Source organism: Rhagoletis zephyria, unplaced genomic scaffold, assembly GCF_001687245.7.
Source record: "Rhagoletis zephyria isolate East Lansing unplaced genomic scaffold, Rhagoletis_zephyria_1.1 Rzeph_scaffold_00187, whole genome shotgun sequence".
Classification (NCBI taxonomy): Eukaryota; Metazoa; Arthropoda; class Insecta; order Diptera; family Tephritidae; genus Rhagoletis; species Rhagoletis zephyria.
This window is the reverse complement of record NW_016157271.1, coordinates 168294-190426: the sequence shown is the minus strand read 5'-3', so window position 1 is coordinate 190426 and position 22133 is coordinate 168294. Positions and strand designations below refer to the sequence as shown.

The 22133-nt window shown below is 36.2% G+C and overlaps 1 protein-coding gene across 1 annotated transcript in view; it reads right to left on the bottom strand.

The window, feature by feature from the left end:
- LOC108357990 (transmembrane protein 132C-like) overlaps nucleotides 1-22133 on the bottom strand; it is a 350976-nt gene that overhangs the window by 194685 nt on the left and 134158 nt on the right. The window contains exon 5 of the mRNA XM_017609094.1: nucleotides 20670-20813. Within this exon, the coding sequence (XP_017464583.1) occupies nucleotides 20670-20813 (144 nt within the window). The remainder of the gene's footprint in view (nucleotides 1-20669; nucleotides 20814-22133) is intronic.

The window sequence follows — 22133 nt, the reverse complement described above, 5'->3', positions numbered from 1 at the left end:
ATTTTGCTTTTATGGTATTATATTCTCATTTTTAAAAATCCACTATCTGCAATAACATTTTGTTACAGAAGCAAAATCCTCTATCTGCAAAATTTTGCTGGAAAATCGTTTTCATTACCATTTTTTTGTGGCAGGTCAAATAAAGACTGGGTAAGTTACATGTACCGATGCATGTATGTATATGTTCCGGTAAAATCCGATCTTAGGTCAAACTAGTTTTGCCCAGGCTAAACTTGTTCTACCTAATGCGGTGTCCAACCGAAACCAAATCTTGTGGACTGCGTAGCTTCAGTTGGACTGATGATGAGCGTTACAAAAATAGTTTATTCTAAGATCGGGTTTGGCCGGTAGCTTACAGGTATATACATGTCCGCTCATTTACTACAATAATTTCATAACTCAAAAAATCAAAACTCGAGAAAGACGGCTTTAAAGTTTTGAATTTACATATACGCCGATACTAAAAATGAATACATATTTTATTCTAGTGAGATTCTGGTGAAGGCCTGTATGCAGCCCTCAAGAAAAGCAAAAACTCCATATAAAATGACGTACAAGAAATGGCTAAGAAATTTTCTTGAATCAAATTTCCTTAAGGCAGTACGCAGTTCTTAAGAAATTTACTACGCTTTCTACTACGGTTTTCTAAAGTTTTTTGTGAAGAAAGAGCATAAGGCAACCTAGTTTTGCAACAGAAATATATGCCCGTTCCATTATTTCTTGAGGAAAGAGTGAGACAACAGGCTGTGAAGTATCAAAAAATGTCAAAATTCCTTGGACACAGACGCGAAATAATGGCAATTTTTTCTTGACCGTTTTCTTGAGAGCTGCATACAGGGTTTAATCAATACAGCTATGATATTTTTACACGAAATAGAAGAAGACGTAGCGATAATTTCTGCATACTCAACTAAAAATTTGTATTTTTTGGATTATGACACTACTAAAGTAAATGAGGGATGTGTATATGTTTATTTGCCTCCACTCGGTCCGAATATTCCCACAATTCTCTCTTACTCATATCTATTTAAGAGTTTGACCAACCATCTCTTCGATGACAGGCAAAAGCCCTGGTACAGACGAAATCCCGTACCCCGTTCTAAAAAATCATCCGTATCCCATCAAACATAGAGTCATTAAACTCCATAACTACATTTTATTTCAAGGGTTATATCATCAAGAGTGGGAAACTGCTATTATTATTCCTATTGCCAAATTAAATACGCTAATGATATTTTAATTTTTTCTAAGACTAAGGACTTGACGCAAGTAAAAATTATTTTTTCTAACATACTAAACGATCTAATCAATTGGTCCAAATCTTCAGGAGCTCAGATTTAAGCTGAAAAAGTAATTTTTTCACATATGCAGAAAATACAAATAAATACATACATCCAACTCTCTCCTTGTCTAACACCCCTCCCCTATACTGATACATTGAAAATATTTGGAATGATTTTTTTACAATAAACCTACTTTTAAGCAGAACTGTCATTATGTAAAAGTTGACTTTGGGCTCGTAATTTATGGACACTGCGCAAAAAAAACATCTTAAATTGCTAGAAACACCTTACTATGTAGCAGAGGAGAAAAAGCATCCGTGCATTTCCCACCTCGCCAATAAAAGCTATCTCTCACGTCGAATCCTGCTTTCAACAAAAAAACTGATGTAGCAAGCAATCACCTTTATTTCGTATATTAAGCTACATCAAAGATTTCGACATCATCCGATGCTTACTAAAGTAAAAACTCTACCGCAAGGGCATTTGCCCAGTTTGATACTCATAAATTACATCGGAGCTTATTTTCACAGACGGTCCCAGATATGGTGGTAACAAAAGAGCTGGGTGTTACAATTGTCTTCAGTGCTTTTCCCCCGTACTGCTCGGCATTTACAGCCGAATCAACTGTACGTTTCGCCTCTATAAACGAAGGAAATTTCCTCATCTGAACGGACAGTAAACCAGCCAGCGAAGCCTCTTTTAACAGTGCTAATGATTCTCACATAATTTCGAAATCACGTGAAATACTCTTTTGACACAAAAACACATTTAAAATTATGTGGTTACCTGGGCACATCGGAATAGAAGTGAACGAATTTTCACACCTATGATTTCTGCATTAAAATCTTAGTTTAACGTAGTACTTACGTCTAAAGAACTGACATTTTCATTATTCTGCAAAACCCTCTATCAGGAAATTTTTCTGTATAAATAGTTATAATTCGAATTGCAATAACCTCTATCTGATCTTTAAACTAAAATTAAATGAATTAAAAGTAAAAAACTAGTTTTAGTATATTGCGTGAATATTTAAGACATGCGTGTGTACTTAAAATTATTAACACTTTTAAAAACAGCTGCCAAAACAGTTTTTTTGCTCTCCTGAAAAATTGAGTTTTTGCATATAGAGGGTATTGAATATAAGCCCTCGATATTATTCTAAGGAAATATTACCTTGAAATGGCTCCAATGACATGGCTGCCTTAATATGAGTAAACAATTTGACTCAGTTTAAGGAAAACACAATTCCTTAGTTTTTAGGAAAAATTTAATTGCCATTTCATCCCCCGTGAAAGGAATAAGTATGTCATTTTGCTCGTGGCGCTCAAACAGTGGCAATGGCCGACAGAGCAAAGCTCTGGAGCGCTAGGCGAGAGATGCAAAGTTCGAGCCCCAGAGCAGGATTTTTTTTTTAATATTTTTTATTTTTTTTTATTGCAATTTTTTAAATTGTATTTAAAAAAAATATCTAATTTTTCTTTTATGGTATTTGAGAATTTAGGTTTTTCCATATATGAAATTAATGTTACAATTTGCAATTTATATTTAAACTGAAATAATTGACTTACCTTACTCTAACCACCTCCGGACTCGAACCAGCGATCTCAGAACCAGAAGCAGTAGTCTTCACGCGACGCCACAGCCGACATTTGCCAGGAAAGCAATCAACTTTGTCTTAACAGCACTGACAAATTCAAAATTATTTAAGGAAATTATTACTTATATTGAGGAAATTATTACTCCTACGGAGTAAATTTACTTCCTCAAATTAATGACGCCCTATTTTTGAATTAAGGAACAACTTCTCAAATTGAGTAAATTTTTCGTAATGTTAAGGAAAAAACAGTAACTCTAAAATAAGGATACTGTTTTCTTGTTTTAACCAAATGCTTTTTTCTGAGTGTATAAACTCCTGCCCCCATAGGTGAAAGGCTGACTATGCCCTTGTATACAAAAAAATTAAAGTATTTAAACCATACATCATACGGTCAGTTTATTCTTTTAGAGCGCATACATGGTTCCAAAATAACGATTCCTGTATCTTCCAGTATGAAATGTGGATGTGGTAGTTAACATATTAGTCCTTGACATATATTTTTTTCAAAAATAAATATTGGAAATTTCCCAGGATATTCAACGATAAAGTTTTAAAAGGACATTTTCAATACTTATTCATCCTGATGCACCCAAAATTATTATTTTTTCTATTCTACAGAATTTTTCCTTTTTATTGATACCCATATTGTTATTCTACAATGCACCGAATCTTTTGAATCACTTTTTTATTCAATCAAATCCTAGAAATTTGAAAGCCTTAAAAAAAATCCTGACGTCAGATAGAAAAACTAAAAATACAGTTTTACTATATTTGACCCCCAGTTTTGTGAATATATCGATTTTCTCGTGTGTAAAATTGACTGTTGCATGTATTCAATACCGCGAAGCTACACAAATTTAATTTTTGAAAAAGCAATAATGTCAATGGATTTTATATCGCTTTTGAAAAGGTAATTATGTCAATTGACTTTATTTCGCACCAGTATGCGAAATGGTGTCAATTACCCTTAGTTGTATAAGTCTTCGAACATACCTTAAGTCAGGCTTTCCCAAAGTGGGTGACGCGACACCCTGGTGCCGCCAGCGTATGCCTGTGGTGCCGCCAGCGTATGCCTGGGGTACCGCCAGCGTATGCCTCAGGTGCCGTTAGTGCATAGAGTATACTAGTGGTGCGGGCAAATTCTTTAAACTTTTACACAACGCAAACGGTTTGATCAAACTTCAACATGGCGGCCAGAAAATGCCTGGGTGCCGCCAGCGTATGCCTGGGGTGCCGTTAGTGGCTAGAGTATACTAGTGGTGCGGGCAAATTCTTTAAACTTTTCATACAAAACGCAAGCGGTTTGATCAAACTTCAACATGGCGGCCAGAAAATGCCTGGGTGCCGCCAGCGTATGCCTGGGGTGCCGTTAGTGGCTAGAGTATACTAGTGGTGCGGGCAAATTCTTTAAACTTTTCATACACAACGCAAGCGGTTTCATCAAACTTCACCATGGCGGCCAGAAAATCAAAAAATTTGGATTTTTATTAAATTTACCTTCAGGGGCTCTTCAAAACCCATACACAACCCAAATGGCTTGCAGCAAAGGAACATTTCGCTTGGTTTGTCAAGCCGCTTGTGTGGTGTATTTCGCTCTTAAGCGTAGTTCCCAGTACGTTTTGTCATCGAAAAATTGTATCAGACAATTTTCAGAAAAATAGCCGAAAACGTACCACAACCGTTTTCGGATTAATTTTCGGATTTTTTGCTGGCTCGGCTGTTCTCGTAATAAGCGCTTCAGCTTCGCGCACGTGTATATTACTTATTCTTTGGACATCATAATCACACTGTGGAAGAGCGAACCAACACGATTTTAGAGGCAGTCTTCTCGTGTTAGTGAGGTACCCATTCTCAATGCAAATCGAAGAAGAACTTTTGATGAGCGAAGTACTTGAGACTTACACCACCAGCGACGAAACTTTTACAGCTATCGACAAATTTGTACAGAGAAATGGTTTGAAATGGAGCAAGTGTGTGGATATTTACAGTGGTTGAAAAAACGAAAGGAGCGATGTCTAGGATGAAGCAAGAGGTAGAAAACGCCACGAGAAGTAACAGTATGATCCGTCGGTATTCCCTGGCGACTAGGAAGATGCCGCCACTAGATTTAAAACTCATATTGGATGACGCTGCGAAGATAACAGAGGCCTGCGAAATTAAATTACATCATTGGTTTTTTCTAGCGAGATTTTTTTTATTGGTGACTTGTATATTTTAGAATTTCTAACAATTTGCATGAAAACCCCATAAATAAACAAAGTAAATCCGAAAAGCGTATGTAGCTTCGAAATTAAAATTTTATTTTCTGTCAATTTCCATATAAAATTAAAATAATTAAAATCGTTTTTCACTTAAATTACTTTCGTGAAATTGGCTGTACAAATTATATTCTTAGCGTTAACGCGCATGACCAGCGTTAATTTGGAAGGTTTAAAAAAAACCATTGTCGAATATTTTCCCAACATTGACTCTGAGGATGTCTTCAGCTGGATAACAAACCCGTTTTCATGTGACCCGAAAAGTAAACCCACTGAGATGACAAATTAAGCTTTCGAGAACCTTCTGGACATCAGTGAAGACAGCACTTTGAATATTAAATACTATGAAGGGAGCCAAGAGAGTTCTGGATGCAAGTGTATGCAGAAAACACTGCTGTTGGCAAGATTGCATTAAAAATACTAGTGACTTTTACTTTTACATTTATGTACCTCAGTGAAATAATACATATTGTTATCTATCTTATTTGCATCGGTACATTCATTTTTTAAGTATATTGCACAAGGCATTGTTTGTTTAGTATATTGGCCTATTTTTAGTTTTCATAAACATCTGTTCATAGCCCTGTTATATAAACACTTTTTGTGTCTAATACCTTTCTTAGGAAAGAAATGATATGTGCAAAACATTGTTCTCGTTGTTTAAAATGCCAGCACGTGAAGTGAAACAATTACTTTGATAAAAAATTACAGACGTAATAAAAATTAATATTTTCACGGAAAATGTGAACTTTTTATAAAAAGGCCACGTGGTACTAGTTTAACAGAAAAAGAGCAAGGATTTATAATTGGCCAAAGGGAAAGTGGTGTGCAATTGGTTGATATAGCTGCGAAAATCGGACGCCATAGAAATACCATTGGGAGTTTCCTGAAAAACCCCAAAAATTATGGGACTACCAAACGCAGTGGCAGAAAATCAGAGATTGGCGAACGATCTAAGAGAACGATTCGGCGGCTAGCTGTTGAAAAATGTATGAGTTGCCGTGAAATCAAGGTTCACCTTAACCTCAATGTAACTGGGAGGGTCCATCAACTATTAGTTCAAAACGAGAACGTTAAACATACAAGTCGTGTATCACAACCCATGTTATTAAAGCGACATATGGCCAACCGTTTGGCATTTGCTGGAAGACACAAGTTCTGGGATACAGAGCTTCAAAAGATCGTCTTCAGCGATGAGAAAAAGTTTAATTTAGACGGCCCTGATGGTTGCCAAAAGTATTGGCGCGATTTGAGACACCCACGCCAGCATCGACTTAAGCGGAACCATGGTGGTGGCTCGTTGATGGTTTGGGGTGCTTTTGGGTATGCTGATAAATCTCCTCTGTTTCATACCATGCAAAACCAATTGCCAGATGTACATTGAATTGCTTGACAATGTCTTAATTGAATTTGCTGGTGACCTTTATGGAGATGATTGGATATTTCAACAGGATAACGCTTCAATCCACACTGCACGTATTACAAAAGAGTTTTTTTCATCAAAAAACATACCACTGCTAGAGTGGCCAGCGATCAGCTCCGACCTAAATCCCATCGAGGATTTATGGGCAATACTTTCGGCCAAGATCTACAAGAATGGTCAACAGTTCCATACCATCAAGCAGCTCAAAGAAGCGTTGGTAAAGGAATGGGACGAAATAAGTTATGCGGTAACATACCTAAAAAAAAAATATAAAAAAATATTCGGACGAATTGATAACCTTCTCCATTTTGTGAAGTCGGTTAAAAACAAATACACCAGCAAGCTTTCAGCGTTTTCAGGGTCGTGCAAACACACACGCTATGCGTTCCTGAACTTCCAGCAATAACGCACCATTTAGGCCGCAGCTCAGCGAATTTAGTTGATCCAATTTTGTGCTCTTGGTACTTTTCCTTAAACATTCCGTGTAACACCTTGATATCATAAAGAAGTAAATGCTTATCTTTCATAACTTTTTGACCTTTTATTTTGACTAGAATAGTATCTTTTTGTTAGGCGCTATCCGACTATTTTCTTCAGATTCATAAAATTCAATTACTCTTGAGACCACCTCTGCGTCCAAATTATTACCTTTCTTGAAAGTAGGAGTAGCTAATACACCACTAGATTTTCTCAAATTCTTTGATTGAAGTGCCATTCTGTAAGAGCAACAAAATTCTTGTGCAATTTCACGAGCGGTGCGATTGTAAGTATGGTTTGTCGCATAGGACTATTCTCAGGTAACTATTGAATTTTTTCTTTAATACATTTAAAAGTTCTTCAAGAGTTTTCTCTCTAGATATTCAAGCTTTCTTGGTGGGTGATTCATGTTCGACTTCAGAATCTATTACACTACTATCAAGAGACTCGTTTTCAGACACATCTTCCAAATAATTATAATCAGTAGCATTACTACCATGAGATTAATTTTTCTGTGACTTGGAAAGCATATTTTAGATTTTTTATGTAAGTTCGGAAAACCTCTACTAAACTTTAAGGAACATTCCTTAAGTCTTTACCAACATGACTATCTACTTTAAATGGATAAGCAAGCCTTTTTGAATGCAAATTTTGTGTTTCTCCTTGATTGACATTATCATCTGCCATTTTTGAGAAAAGAAAATGAAAAAAAAAATTAAAATTGATTAGAAAGGCAAAGCCTATTGAATCGAAAATGATGCATTGATATACCAGATTTACGAGAAAGCAGGTATCAGCGTTTATTGGGGTTGCTGAACACCAATCCGAGGTTAGGTGTGCCAAATTCAAGATGGCGGATCAAAGATTGCGGACGACATTTTAGAAAACTCATCAATTTGTACCAAATTTGTTATACTGGAGGTTTTGGGGATACTGATTACAAAGCAATGGGGTATAATCGTTGTGCTGGGTATGCAGTTACTGTCGCATGGCTATACTCAATCCCGACTCTTGCGTATTCGATCGCGCACTCTGGGTAACGTGAGCAACCAATGTGCGAGATGCGGTAACTAATCCGAGTGGAGCCTTTGGTCACGGCAGAAAGAGAGGGAGCTTTGGTGGGGCCGCTCCGACTTATTCGGTTTAAGGGCTCACTGAAGTCTGCAGCGTCTGTTCACCAGTAGGTGCGGCTGCACGCGGGTGTCTGTCTTGGAGCAAGCGGCTTTATAAACGTGCATTCGGTTACGAAATCACCCCCGTCCCAACAATGGGTTGTGCGCTGGGTTTGGGACCCGCCACGTAAAAACAGGCTCCAATGAAAAAGATATACAAAGTCTCGGATGAGAACCCCCCTTTTAATTACGACCACGGCAATCGATTAAAGGACTACGATTTGAGGGCATGCACCTGGAATGTCCGGACCCTTAATGGGGAAGGTGCCTCTGCCCGGCTGGTTGATGTCCTCGTAAGGACAAAAGCTGACATCACCGCCATCCAAGAAATGCGTTGCACGGGGCAAAGCAAGCAATGTCTGGGGCCTTGCGACGTATACTACAGCTGCCATGTAAAGGAGCGCAAATTCGGTGTGGGATTTGTGGTAGGAGAGAGACTCCGTGGCCGAGTACTGTCGTTCACCCCGGTGGACGAGCGTCTAGCCATAATCCGCATCAAAGCGAAATTCTTCAACATCTCGCTGATCTGCGCCCATGACTCGACGGAAGAGAAGGATGAGGTATGCAAGGATCTCTTCTATGAGCGCTTGGAGCGCACGTATGAGCGCTGCCCCCGCCACGATATCAAAATCGTGCTTGGCGACTTCAATGCCAGGGTGGGCAAGGAAGGGATCTTTGGAACCACCGTCGGAAAATTCAGCCTCCACGACGAAACGTCCGACAATGGACTGATCGACTTACGGGACGTACGGAAGGTTTCAAGACCAGGGCGTACTCCTGTAAGAACAACAATGGCGACCTAGTTACCGATGTTCAGAACGTACTTCAATTATGGAGGGAACACTTTTCCACGCTACTGAATGGTAGCAGCACGGAAAGTTGTGGAGAAGAAGAACCCGATCCCCCAGTCGATGTTCCTCCGCCTGACTATGACGAGGTACGAATAGCAATAACGCGGCGGAAAAATAAACAAACGAGAAAAGGATCGACACTCTCCACCTATTTGTCGACTTTAAAGCCGCTTTCGACAGCACTAAAAGGAGTTGCCTCTACGCCGCTATGTCTGAATTTGGCATCCCCGCCAAACTGATAGGGATGTGTAAAATGACGTTGAGCAATACCACCAGCTCCGTCAGAATTGGGAAAGACCTCTCCGAGCCGTTCGCCACCAAACGGGGTTTCAGACAGGGTGACTCCCTTTCATGTGACTTCTTTAATCCGATGTTGGAAAAGATAATAAGAGCTGCAGAACTCAACCGCTCAGGAACAATTTACTACAAGAGCGTGCAATTGCTAGCGTACGCCGATGACATCGACATCATCGGTAACAAGAACCGCGAAGTCTGTTCGGCCCATTCCAAGTTAGATAAGGAAGCAAAGCGAATGGGTCTGGTGGTAAATGAGGACAAGACGAAGTATCTCTTGTCATCAAACAAACAGTCTGCACCTTCGCGCCTTGACACCCACGTCACTGTTGCCAGTTATAATTTCGAGAAAGTAGAGAATTTCGTTTACTTGGGAACCAGCATTAACACCGATAATAATGTCAGCATGGAAATCCACTGCAGAGTCATNCAAAGCAAGCAATGTCTGGGGCCTTGCGACGTATACTACAGCTGCCATGTAAAGGAGCGCAAATTCGGTGTGGGATTTGTGGTAGGAGAGAGACTCCGTGGCCGAGTACTGTCGTTCACCCCGGTGGACGAGCGTCTAGCCATAATCCGCATCAAAGCGAAATTCTTCAACATCTCGCTGATCTGCGCCCATGACTCGACGGAAGAGAAGGACGAGGTATGCAAGGATCTCTTCTATGAGCGCTTGGAGCGCACGTATGAGCGCTGCCCCCGCCACGATATCAAAATCGTGCTTGGCGACTTCAATGCCAGGGTGGGCAAGGAAGGGATCTTTGGAACCACCGTCGGAAAATTCAGCCTCCACGACGAAACGTCCGACAATGGACTGATCGACTTACGGGACGTACGGAAGGTTTCAAGACCAGGGCGTACTCCTGTAAGAACAACAATGGCGACCTAGTTACCGATGTTCAGAACGTACTTCAATTATGGAGGGAACACTTTTCCACGCTACTGAATGGTAGCAGCACGGAAAGTTGTGGAGAAGAAGAACCCGATCCCCCAGTCGATGTTCCTCCGCCTGACTATGACGAGGTACGAATAGCAATAACGCGGCTGAAAAATAAACAAACGAGAAAAGGATCGACACTCTCCACCTATTTGTCGACTTTAAAGCCGCTTTCGACAGCACTAAAAGGAGTTGCCTCTACGCCGCTATGTCTGAATTTGGCATCCCCGCCAAACTGATAGGGATGTGTAAAATGACGTTGAGCAATACCACCAGCTCCGTCAGAATTGGGAAAGACCTCTCCGAGCCGTTCGCCACCAAACGGGGTTTCAGACAGGGTGACTCCCTTTCATGTGACTTCTTTAATCCGATGTTGGAAAAGATAATAAGAGCTGCAGAACTCAACCGCTCAGGAACAATTTACTACAAGAGCGTGCAATTGCTAGCGTACGCCGATGACATCGACATCATCGGTAACAAGAACCGCGAAGTCTGTTCGGCCCATTCCAAGTTAGATAAGGAAGCAAAGCGAATGGGTCTGGTGGTAAATGAGGACAAGACGAAGTATCTCTTGTCATCAAACAAACAGTCTGCACCTTCGCGCCTTGACACCCACGTCACTGTTGCCAGTTATAATTTCGAGAAAGTAGAGAATTTCGTTTACTTGGGAACCAGCATTAACACCGATAATAATGTCAGCATGGAAATCCACTGCAGAGTCATTCTTGCCAACAAGTGCTAGTTTGGACTGAGTAGGCAATTCAGGAGTAAAGTCCTGTCTCGACGTACGAAAACCACACTCTATAAGTCACTCATCATGCCCGTGCTGGTATATGGCGCAGAAGCATAGACAATGACAACATCCGATGAGGCAGCTCTTGGAGTATTCGAGAGAAGGATTTTGCGGAAGATTTACGGACCTTTACACGTTGGCGACGGCGAGTACCGCAGACGATGGAAGCTCTGAAAGTATTCAACTCGGAACCCGCTGGTGTTAGCAGAGGAAGAGGGAGGCCCCACTGCGATGGAAAGACCAGGTGGAGAAGGACTTGGCTTCACTTGGCATTTCCAATTGGCGTCAGTTGGCACAGAAAAGAAACGACTGGCGTGCTTTGTTGAACTCGGCCAAAATCGCTTAGGCGGTTACAGTGCGAAATAAGGAGAAGAAGAAGATTACAAAGCTGAGATCAGATTATTTTAAATCAGGATAAAGGACCCAATATGGCGGATACACAATAACATAATTCAGTGTATACTATATTGTGTCACTATATTGGATATTGAAAATCGAACGAATCTGAAGTAATCGGCGACCCCGCATAACAAATTTGGTAAAAATCGGTTGATTTTCGAAAATTTCGTCCGCCATCATAGATCCACCATTTTGAATTTTTCGAATCTGACCCCTAAAATCCTCGTAGATCAAATTTGGTACGAATCGGTTGATTTCAAAAATTCGACTAAGTACTAAGTACCTTAAATTTTTCACTGCCATATTGAATCGGCCATGTGGGTTTATGTCAAGCTATAATTCCAGCTTTTTAAGGGCGCCCATCAGCTACAATTTACGTCGAAAACTGACCGGATTGGTTGTAAATTTTTATTTTTACAAGCTTTTATTGCTATTCATTAGATTTTTTTCCGGCTTCCGCCCCCCATATTGAAGCCGTCATATTGAATTTTTCAAAGGCGCACTCGGAAAATGAAAGTAGATGCTCTAAGCTTTAAAATCAGTCCTTGGTTGATTTTTTGGTTGCTTCTAATTTTGGACGTAGTTCTGATCCGGTTGACGCGGATTGTTCCATACGTACATATGTATACACTTGGCTTGCGCTCTCGATTTACTCTTCATTATACTTAACTCTGTAGACTTATACTTTATAGACTTTATATACATACATATTTGTTAAGACATAACGAACATAAATAAAGAGACTATTGAACTCATAACATCCTTATTTCCATTGATCTTCTCACCTGTCACCTTAATTACACCCACGTCCATATTTCACAATTTTTACTTTACTACTGTGCCCAGCTATTCGAAATTTAATAACAGATATATGGGGATTACGTAGTGAAATTTTTATCAAATAAATGAAAAAACCCATTTCTGGGCAAACGTTTGTTTCATTGGTGAAACTTCTTTAACGGCGGTTGTGTGTAAATAAGGAAACGCAACAGAAATGTTTGGGACGGAAACAAGTGCTTCTTAAATGTATACAGAAAGTATTAAAGTTAAATACAAGATTAAATGTAAATGTGAGACGAAGGATAAAGCCAAAGTTAAAAATAAAAACCAAAACAAGATTTGCATAGCAATTAATCAGTAAAAAACTAACAACTGTTGGTAGTAAAAATTTAAAGATATTAGTAAACATACGTGCTGGCGTGACGTCAAGTGTATTTTGACTTCGATTACAAAATTCCAAAACTGCGAATTTGTATAAGAGTTTTTGTAGTAATATTGGAAATGTTTGAGAAATAAAAAGGTCCTTTATAGATTTTCCGAAAAAAGTTTTTTATTGTTAATTTTCCACAGATTTTACTTTAGTTGTATTAATTAGTTTTTAAATTTTAATCCTTACATACATTTGCCAGCAGTGTAAACTTTGAGAGAAAAGTTCATTTGGCACGCAGGTCTTCGTCAGTTAATTTATTCCATATTTTCTGTAACCATGGGCAAATTTTCTCCATTTTGAGACCCTTATACTCCCCCTTTCGTCCAACATAAGGCCCATACTCAAAAAATCGAATGGACTCGGAACTGGTGACTAGGACGGCCATTCATTCGACCAACCTTATACAGTTTTTTTTTCTTTTTTGTATTTTTTTATACAAAACCTAAGAAAAAATACTCCTGAAAAAGACTTGCCTGCCAAATGAACTTTTCTCTCATAGTTTAAACTGGTGGCAAATGTAAATAGGCATTAAAATTTAATAACTAATTATTACAACTAAAGTCAAATCTGTGGAAAATTAACAATATAATACTTTTTCGCAAAATCTATAAAGGACCCTTTTATTTCTCAAAAAAAACAGGGTAACAGTTATTCGTCGCCACGCTGTATATTATAAAAAGCAGTCAAATGGCCTATAAACACATAAGCTAGATATAGGAGTTTCATTTTTTTTTTTGCGGTAGACTTTTCGCTGGAATCGCCCATATAAACATAAAGGTAAAAATAAAGATAAATATAAAGAGAAAATATGGGGATGATATAAAGATAAAAAAGAAGATTAAGAGTAACAGAATTTATTCAGAATTTTTATAAAGGTTTCGAGTATGTACGCTTGTAGCGTATTAAATTTTATTGCAATGAAGGGTAAGTTTCGAGTAGCAAAAAATTACCGTTGATTTTTTAGAACTTTTTTGTCGAGGCTGTAGCGCATTTGCTTCCATATAAAAATCAGAGACCGAAAATAACTGGTCCACATTGAACACATTGTAACTTTTCTATCATTAACCATTTTTTTTTACTTTTTGTGATATATCACTGTGAAAGCCTTTTATGAGAGGGAACTTACGGTTAATGACTGTAAGAAATGGAATCGCTAATGAAAATAAAGGCCAAACGCAGTTATTTATGCACCTATTTTTGTTAAAAAGGTCAGTTAGTAAATTTAATTATGGTGCAGAAAAAAATATATGGTAAACATGCAACAAAATAAAAGAAACTATAAAGAATAGCAAATAAAACTATTTTTTTCACTCAAATGTTCACTGTTATAAACTTACAATCTTTACACACTGAAACTTTTTTATCGCTACTCGTATCCAAGTCAAAAAGGCTGCGGAATTCAACGCTTGATTTTCGGTCCATCTTCCTCCCTCCAATAAATAAACTACCGAAACACTTCACTCAGTATTTTTAACATACCTACTTGGATACCGATGCTTTTAAAACAAAAAAGTAAAACCAAACGTCAATTCGAAACGTAAAAAAACATCAAGTCAAATAAAAGTCTAACCAATGCAGATAATCCAAAAATTTGTTATAAAAGTTATTGTGAGGGATTTATTTTTTATAACAAAAAATAAATGACAATTTGTGATACAGAAATAAATGGGCCGGTTATTTTCGGTGTCTGATAAAAAATAGATTTTGTTCATGGGTTTCATACAGCCAGTCAATACAGGTACAGGAAATTTTTACAATACGGGCAACTATTTTTTAAATATTTTATTTTTCGCTAATTTTTTTATAAAAATATGGTTAATTCTACAAAAAAACCCCAAAAAATCAGAGCTCAAAACATTGTGCTAAATTAAATAAAATTCCGCAAAATTTCATTCAGTTCAGTGAGATGCAGTTTTTTAGCCCATTCAATTTTAGTATAATAAAGTGCAAGTATGAGGAAGCTAGGAGTTAAAATTGATCTTTGGCAAATTTTTTTTTGTTTAAGGTGTCGCACATTTTTTCCATATAGAATGATTACACTATGCGACAGTCAAAATCGGGATGGGATGAAACCAACGGGAAATGTTATATCGGTCAAAAACAAGTTATACGTGGCCCGGCGTTTCGCTGGGTCACGTCTAGGAATCGAGATATATCGATTTGAAGTTAGTAACTATCATATAGGGGAAATTGTCACCTTTGGTGGTCTTTTTTTGACATAACTCGAGAACCACTAGTCCGATTTTGCTCAAACAAATTAAAAAAAATTAAAAATTACAATTCCTTTAATCTGTTCATATAACGTTTTTCAATATAATCAACAGTTTTGCCGGTAAAAATAAATGTATGAAGAAAAAAAATATTTTTTGCCCATAATATTAAATTTTTTTATTTTTAAATTCATAAAAAATCCAAAACGGAAAAAAGGCAAGTCGTATTACTTTCACGCAAAGTCACATAACCTTTAAGCAAAATGAGACATAGATCATGAAAATCGATGGACCCGTTTCGCTTTTATTCACAATTAAGTGAAGGTATCTCATGAAACATAAAATCAATATTCTTGTCAAAATTTTTAAAGTTTGATTAAGTTTTGTGAATTTGGTACAAAGTTTGCAAGATTGGTTTTTGTTAAAGAATGAGCTATATTTTAAGTAACAAGTATTTTTTAAGCAAAAAAAAACGACTTAAATTTTCATATAAAAATTTAAGAGTACGGTTAATTTCTTCATGATTCAATTAGTATGGGAACACCTCTGAGGTACCAACTTTCCTTTAAAAAAGAATTATAGATATCGGTTAACGTGGTCCAAAGTTATGTGGTAACACGCATAAAAAAAAATATTCCGACGAATTGATAACCCCTCCTTTTTCCGAAGTCGGTTAAAAATTAACGAAAGAGATTTATGATGGAAAACATTTAGAGCATTGTGAAATAACTAAATTACGAATACTTCTGAGGGTGACTTATAACTTGTCAAAAAATAAGGCTATCAGTCGTATTAACAAGTGGTGATATTTTAATTTTTTAAATTTTACAACATAGTTCATTCTCTAACAAAAGTCTGATTAATTGAAGTTTAACATTTGTACAACATTAAAAAATTAAAAAAAACTTCATAGTAATTTAATATGAGTTTCATACAGTTACTCACAAAAGTATTTTGATTTGATTTTTCGCCATATTGAAGATGTTTTTCATGGCAAGTTTTTTTGTAAATATTAAAAAAAATAGCTAATTTTAGTCCATAGTCCATATCTAGAAATACATAGTTATTCGCAAAAGTATTTTCATTCGTTTTCTCACAACATTGGTAATGTTTTTCATGGTAAATTTTTATACCCGAGCGCACTTGTGCACAAGGGTATTATAACTTTGTTCACATAACGGTTGTTTGTAACAGGCAAAACGAATCGAGATAGATATAGACAAATGTATACATAAATGATCAGAATGAAAAGAGAAATCGATTAAGCGGTGACTGTCTGTCCGTCCGTCCGTCCGTCCGTCTGTGCACACGATAACTCGAGTAAAAATTGAGATAACTTAACGAAACTTTGTACGTGCACTTCTTTCGGGCGTAGGACGGACGGTATTTAAAATGGGCAAAATCGGTCAATAACCGCGCCTACCTCCCATATAACGGTAATTTTCAGAAATACGAAAACTGCGATATTTTAGTAACTACTGAATATTATTCACTCAAAATTGATATTTACAATAATTTTTAGACGAAAAACAAGAATATTTAAAATTTTTGGAAAATGGGACAATAACCACGCCCACATCCCATATAACGGTAATTTGGAGAAATACAAAATCTTCGATAAATCGGTAAATATTAAAGCTAATTTATTCAAGATAAAAGCTTGCAACAATTATTTACCAATAAATATGTTTATGATAAAATTTTGGACAATGAGCGTGGCACCGCCAACTTATGATCACATATATGTATCTCGGTAATCGTTCTACCAATTTGTTCCAAACTATGGTTATTGTGCTTGCCACATATAAGCAACATGTTAAAAATTATTTAAATCGGACTAAAATTTAGGCCGCTTTCATATAACGGTAAATTTCAGAAATGCTCGAAACTTCAATATTTCGTAATTTAAAGGACGCTAATTTACTCAAGGCCGCTGTGGTGTAGTGGCAAGCAGTGCGCGCTTTCACTCATCAGCACCTGGGTTCAAGCCCTGGTCAAAGCAACATCGCAAAAAATATAGAAAAAAAGGTTTTTTCTTAACAGCGGTCTTCCCTCGGCAGGCAATGGCAAACCTCCGAGTGTATTTCTGCCATGAAAAACAGCTTCTCATAAAAATACTATTGCCGTTCGGAGTCGGCGTAAAACTGTAGGTCCCTCCGCTTTGTGTGACAACGTCAAGGCGCACGCCACAAGTCGGAGGAGAAGCTCGGCCAAACACTAACATATGTGTAAGCGCCAATCTATTATTATTATAATTTACTCAAAATTGATACACCCCGGCTTACCATGTAGCGGTAGCTTTCGGAAAGGTGGAAAACATATATTTAATACTTGCGCCGGGTATTTAATGTTCGGCTCTGCCCGAACTTAGACTTTCTTACTTGTTTTAAATTTGTTTCGAAGAAAATAGTTATTTTTTTTTACTTTGTAGGTTAAAACTTTGGGAAAAATTGAAAAAAGAAACTACAAATCATCCTCAAAACTTAAAGTTTTGTAATCAGAGCTTTTAAAAACATCGCGGGTATTAAATTTCGTAACCTATTTAGTTTTAGTACCATTAAGTCAAAGTCTTAAGTTACTAAAAACAACCGATAATTTTTGATAATTTGTGGTCGTTTGCTCATTTTCTCCAAATTAAAAAAACTCGATCTTGTGTTATTTTTGAGAAAATGAGCAAGACGGTTTAAAAAAATCATCATGAATCATCGGAAGTTTTTAGAAACCCACGGTTTTTTAACTTATGATTATAAATTGAAATTTTGCAGCTTTTTTTTTTTAATTTTTCACAAGTTTTAAGCTTGGATTTACATGGTTTAACTATTTTTTTTTATAACACAAAAAGCATTGTCAATGTTGTGAAAAAACTCGAATCAAAATTCTCTTGCGGGTAACTGTATTGTACACATTTACAGGGTGTAAAATAATAACTGTCGTTTTTTGAAAAATAAAAGAGTCCTTAATAGATGTTGCGAAAAAAGTATTTGATTGTTAATTTTGTTCATAATTTACTTCAATTGTATTAAATAGTTTTAAAATTTTAATCTTTAAGTATATGGGCAAATCTAAAAAATAGGTACACTTTCAAAAAAAAAATTTTAATTTTTAAATTTGTGAGCACACCTATGTTTTATATATCGTTTTATTCGTAATCTCTTAATAAATCGATTAATATAAGTGTAATTCATTTTCATCAAGTGCTTCAAAAGTTAGACGAGGAATAAGCATGAAATAGAAAACAAAAGAATAAGCTGGGTTGAAATTACGCTGTTCAAGTTGTAAACTTTGAGGAAAGATTTTGAAAGTTGAACTCACTTATTTGGGATGTTCTAAATTCAATGGCATGCCCTGTTTTACCAGATTGACTCCGATTTTCGAGATAACGGTACTTGAAAATTTGATTAAATTTTAACTATTTTATAAATAACTCCCTCAGTTTTGAAGTTATTTTACTAAAATTTTGCACATAATAGTTTTTTAATATTACCTTAATTATTCCTTAAAATTATCGAAATAGGTTAACATTAACATATAGCTCCAATACAACTGATTACTCAGATATGTGTTTTTGCGCAATAACTCTAACTTCATATCTGAGTAATAAATTGTATGCGTGCTATATGTTAAATTGAACCTATACTAAATTTTAACCTGTTTAATTGAAGGAGGTATAACGAAAAACAACGTCTCTGTTCAATCAGTTGTATGGGAGCTATATGTTTTACTGAACCGATTTCGATGATTTTATGGAATATTTAAGGTAATATTAAAAAACGGTTATGTGCAAAATTTTAGTAAAATATCTTCAAAACCCAGGGACTTTTTTTATAAAATAGTTAAAATTTAAGCAAAGTTTCAAGTACCGCCATCTCGAAAAGTGGAGCCAATAGGGTAAAACTTAGGACGCCATTGAATTCAGAAGGCTCCAATTAAGTAAGAGCAACTATCAGAACATTTGTCGAAAAAAAGTTGCTTTGATACCACTCTCGAAATATTCTGACTAAAAGAAGGAGCATCATTAAAAGTAGTAAATCAGGGTTTTTTTACACTTCTAGAGACAAATTTTTTGAAGCGTTTTACAGGTATATGTAATTTTATAAGGACTATCAGTTATAGAAAGATTTAGATCCTTTCGACGTATTTTCCAAATGTGCCTTTAATTAAAGTGTTTTTGGAATAAAAATTACGCTCAAGGTCGCAAAATATTTTATCTTTAAAAGTTGGTTTATTCTGAAAGCACAGCTCTTGCTAAGGTATCAAATTATTCGTAATTGTTTGTAGTATACAATACATACTTAAAAAGTTCTTAAACTTAAATACTTCAAAAACTATACGCGATAAACCGAAAATTTTGAAAATTGTGAAATGTGGAATTACAGACTTTGAGTTACTTGCCACTTCGTTATTTTTTAAGGCACACTTTTCTTACCTACTACGTGTGAAGTGTACACATAAGTGCTAATTCCACATAAAATTTCAAATCAGTATATGGTGTGCTTCAAAAGTTATGACATAATTAATTTTTCACCTCTTAAATATTACATAAAAAATTCACTTGTTTTCATTATTATTTTTTATTTAAACACCTATAATTCAAAAGTTATGCAGCAAATTGATCCAAATTTTTTTTGAGGCTTCAAGTATACGTCAATGAATTATATCCAAAAGCAACCAGCTTGATATAGTTTCCAACAGTGAAAATAAAGCTAAACAACACCAAGGTTACCTGTTTTTTAGATTTGCCCATATGTATAAAAAAAACAAAAAAATTAAAAACTGTAGGCATAGGGTTGGTCGAATGAATGGCCGTCCTAGTCACCAGTTCCGAGTATATTCGATTTCTGGGTATGAGGCCAAAAAAGGGAGTATAAAGGACTCAAAATGGAGGAAATTGGCCTATGGTTTCAGAACATATGGAACAAATTAACTGACGAAGACTTGCGTGCCGCTTGCGCTTTTTTCTCAAAGTGTTTACCGCTGATAAACCTAAATAAAGGTTAAAATTTAAAAACTAATTAATAAAATTAAAGTAAAATTTGTGGAAAATTAACAATAAAATATGTACTTATTCGCAAAATCTATAAAGGACCCCCTTATTTTTCAAACAAAACCGGTGCGACAGTTATTATTTTACACCCTCTACAAGCTTGTGAAGCTTCAGAGCAAAATTCCAAACCGGTTGCAAAATCCCGTTGATTTTTGAGATTTTTTTTGGTGACGGCTTTTTGCACTTTTTTCCATATAAGCATGAATTTCTTAAGAGATGCGTTAGCACCAAAATTAAAAAAACAAAATCGACGCGAGTTTTTGTAAATTGCATTTGTTTTATAAAAAAAAAACGCAAAAGTTCTGTCCGAAAACAAACTCTCAAAAATCAACGCAATTTTAAGCCGTTTGAAACTTACACTTCGTTAGACTAAAATTGTATGGGCTATAATCCTGCATACCCAAACATTTTATAAAGATTAAGATTAAAAAATTTTAATTTTGATGAAATTTTGTTGAGTTTTCCTAAATTTTGTATAAAGTTTGAAGCTGTGATTTATATGTTTTTGGTTAAAGCTTGGGCGGTATTTTTATGAAAAATAACAAAAAAAATTAGCTCGAAATACTTGACGAATATTAAAAAAAAATCAAAATGTGGTCATTTGTTTGCAAAGCTTTCTTAAAAAGCATTCTAAAAGAAGTTACTACTGCTTCATCCCCAGGCTGAATCCAGTAACTACAGAACTATTTAATGTCGTCTCTTGTTAAGTTAAAACAATTACCTTGATAACACTTTCATCCTCAGCGTAGCAGGAACTTTGTAACGTAACATCAGCTACTTTACCAGCTTGTGATACTATAAAAACTTTCATAGCTTGAGCCACCTGACGGCCAGTTAAAACAGCAGTGTTGATTAACTCCCAATTCTTAAAAAAAAGAAAATTGAATAAATTGTCTTATTGATTTAAGTAATAACAGTAGGTGCANTTCATAGCTTGAGCCACCTGACGGCCAGTTAAAACAGCAGTGTTGATTAATTCCCAATTCTTAAAAAAAAGAAAATTGAATAAATTGTCTTATTGATTTAAGTAATAACAGTAGGTGCATTTTTTTTGTAAACGAGCGACAAAAGAACGCTCAAGTCGGGTAAAATTTCATTTTAGCTACCTAAGCAACCCTGTTGGTATCTGGCAAGAAACATTTCATTAGTTTAACGGGATTTAGATACAAAAACAAATGTAAATGAGTAATTATGCGAGGTATTTGCGTAATATATATACTTATTTAAAATATAAATCATGTATATAAGCAAAACGAATATTTCCCTCTCCACTTTCCCATTAATAATTCACAATAGAGCAGTTTTTAACTTAACAAGACTAACCTTCAGGTCGTGTATTTTTAACCGACCTATCTGAACTCGGAATAGCCGAGTTTGTGTTGTATAAAAAAATAATAGGGGTATTCTTGAAATTTTGCAAAGCCGTTGCCCGTAGCATGGATTGCGTAACTTTCAAATAAAAGCAAGATAAATGCATGATACATATGCATGCTACCATTTTGCAATGGGGGGGCCCTCGTACTCTTGCAAATTTGGAATAGTATTTTTGTATTTAATACAATCCGTGCTACGTACAAGACTTCGAGAATACCAATTGCATCATTACCAATGCCAACGACTTGGGCAGGGAAACCGCAACTACTGTATTTTGGTAAAGGCAGGCAATGGCAAACCTCCGAGTGTATTTCTGCCATGAAAAATAGCTTCTCATAAAAATACAATCGCCGTTCGGAGTCGGCGTAAAACTGTAGGTCCCTCCGCTTTGTGTGACAACATCAAGGCGCACGCCACAAGTCGGAGGAGAAGCTCGGGCAAGCACTAACATATGTGTAAGCGCCAATCTATTATTATTATTATTGTTAATAAAATGAAAGTGCATTTTTTCTAACAAACTTCTATATATCCTGTCCTGTGCAATAACGAAACAACTCAAAATTCAAAAAATAAAAACCTTTACTACTGTTAAGTGGCTTATGTCTCTAATCCTTGTCGAATCCATGTCTTACGACTTACTTCAATGGATTTGACAAGGATTCGATACAAGAGCCACTTAGCAGTAGTAATGGTTTTTATTTTTGAATTGTGTCGTTATTGCAGAGGACCATCGATATGTACATATGCATGTATTTAAGTATGCAAAAGCAGTTGTAGAAGTGGAATTACAGCCCCTTTCAAATGATCTGCT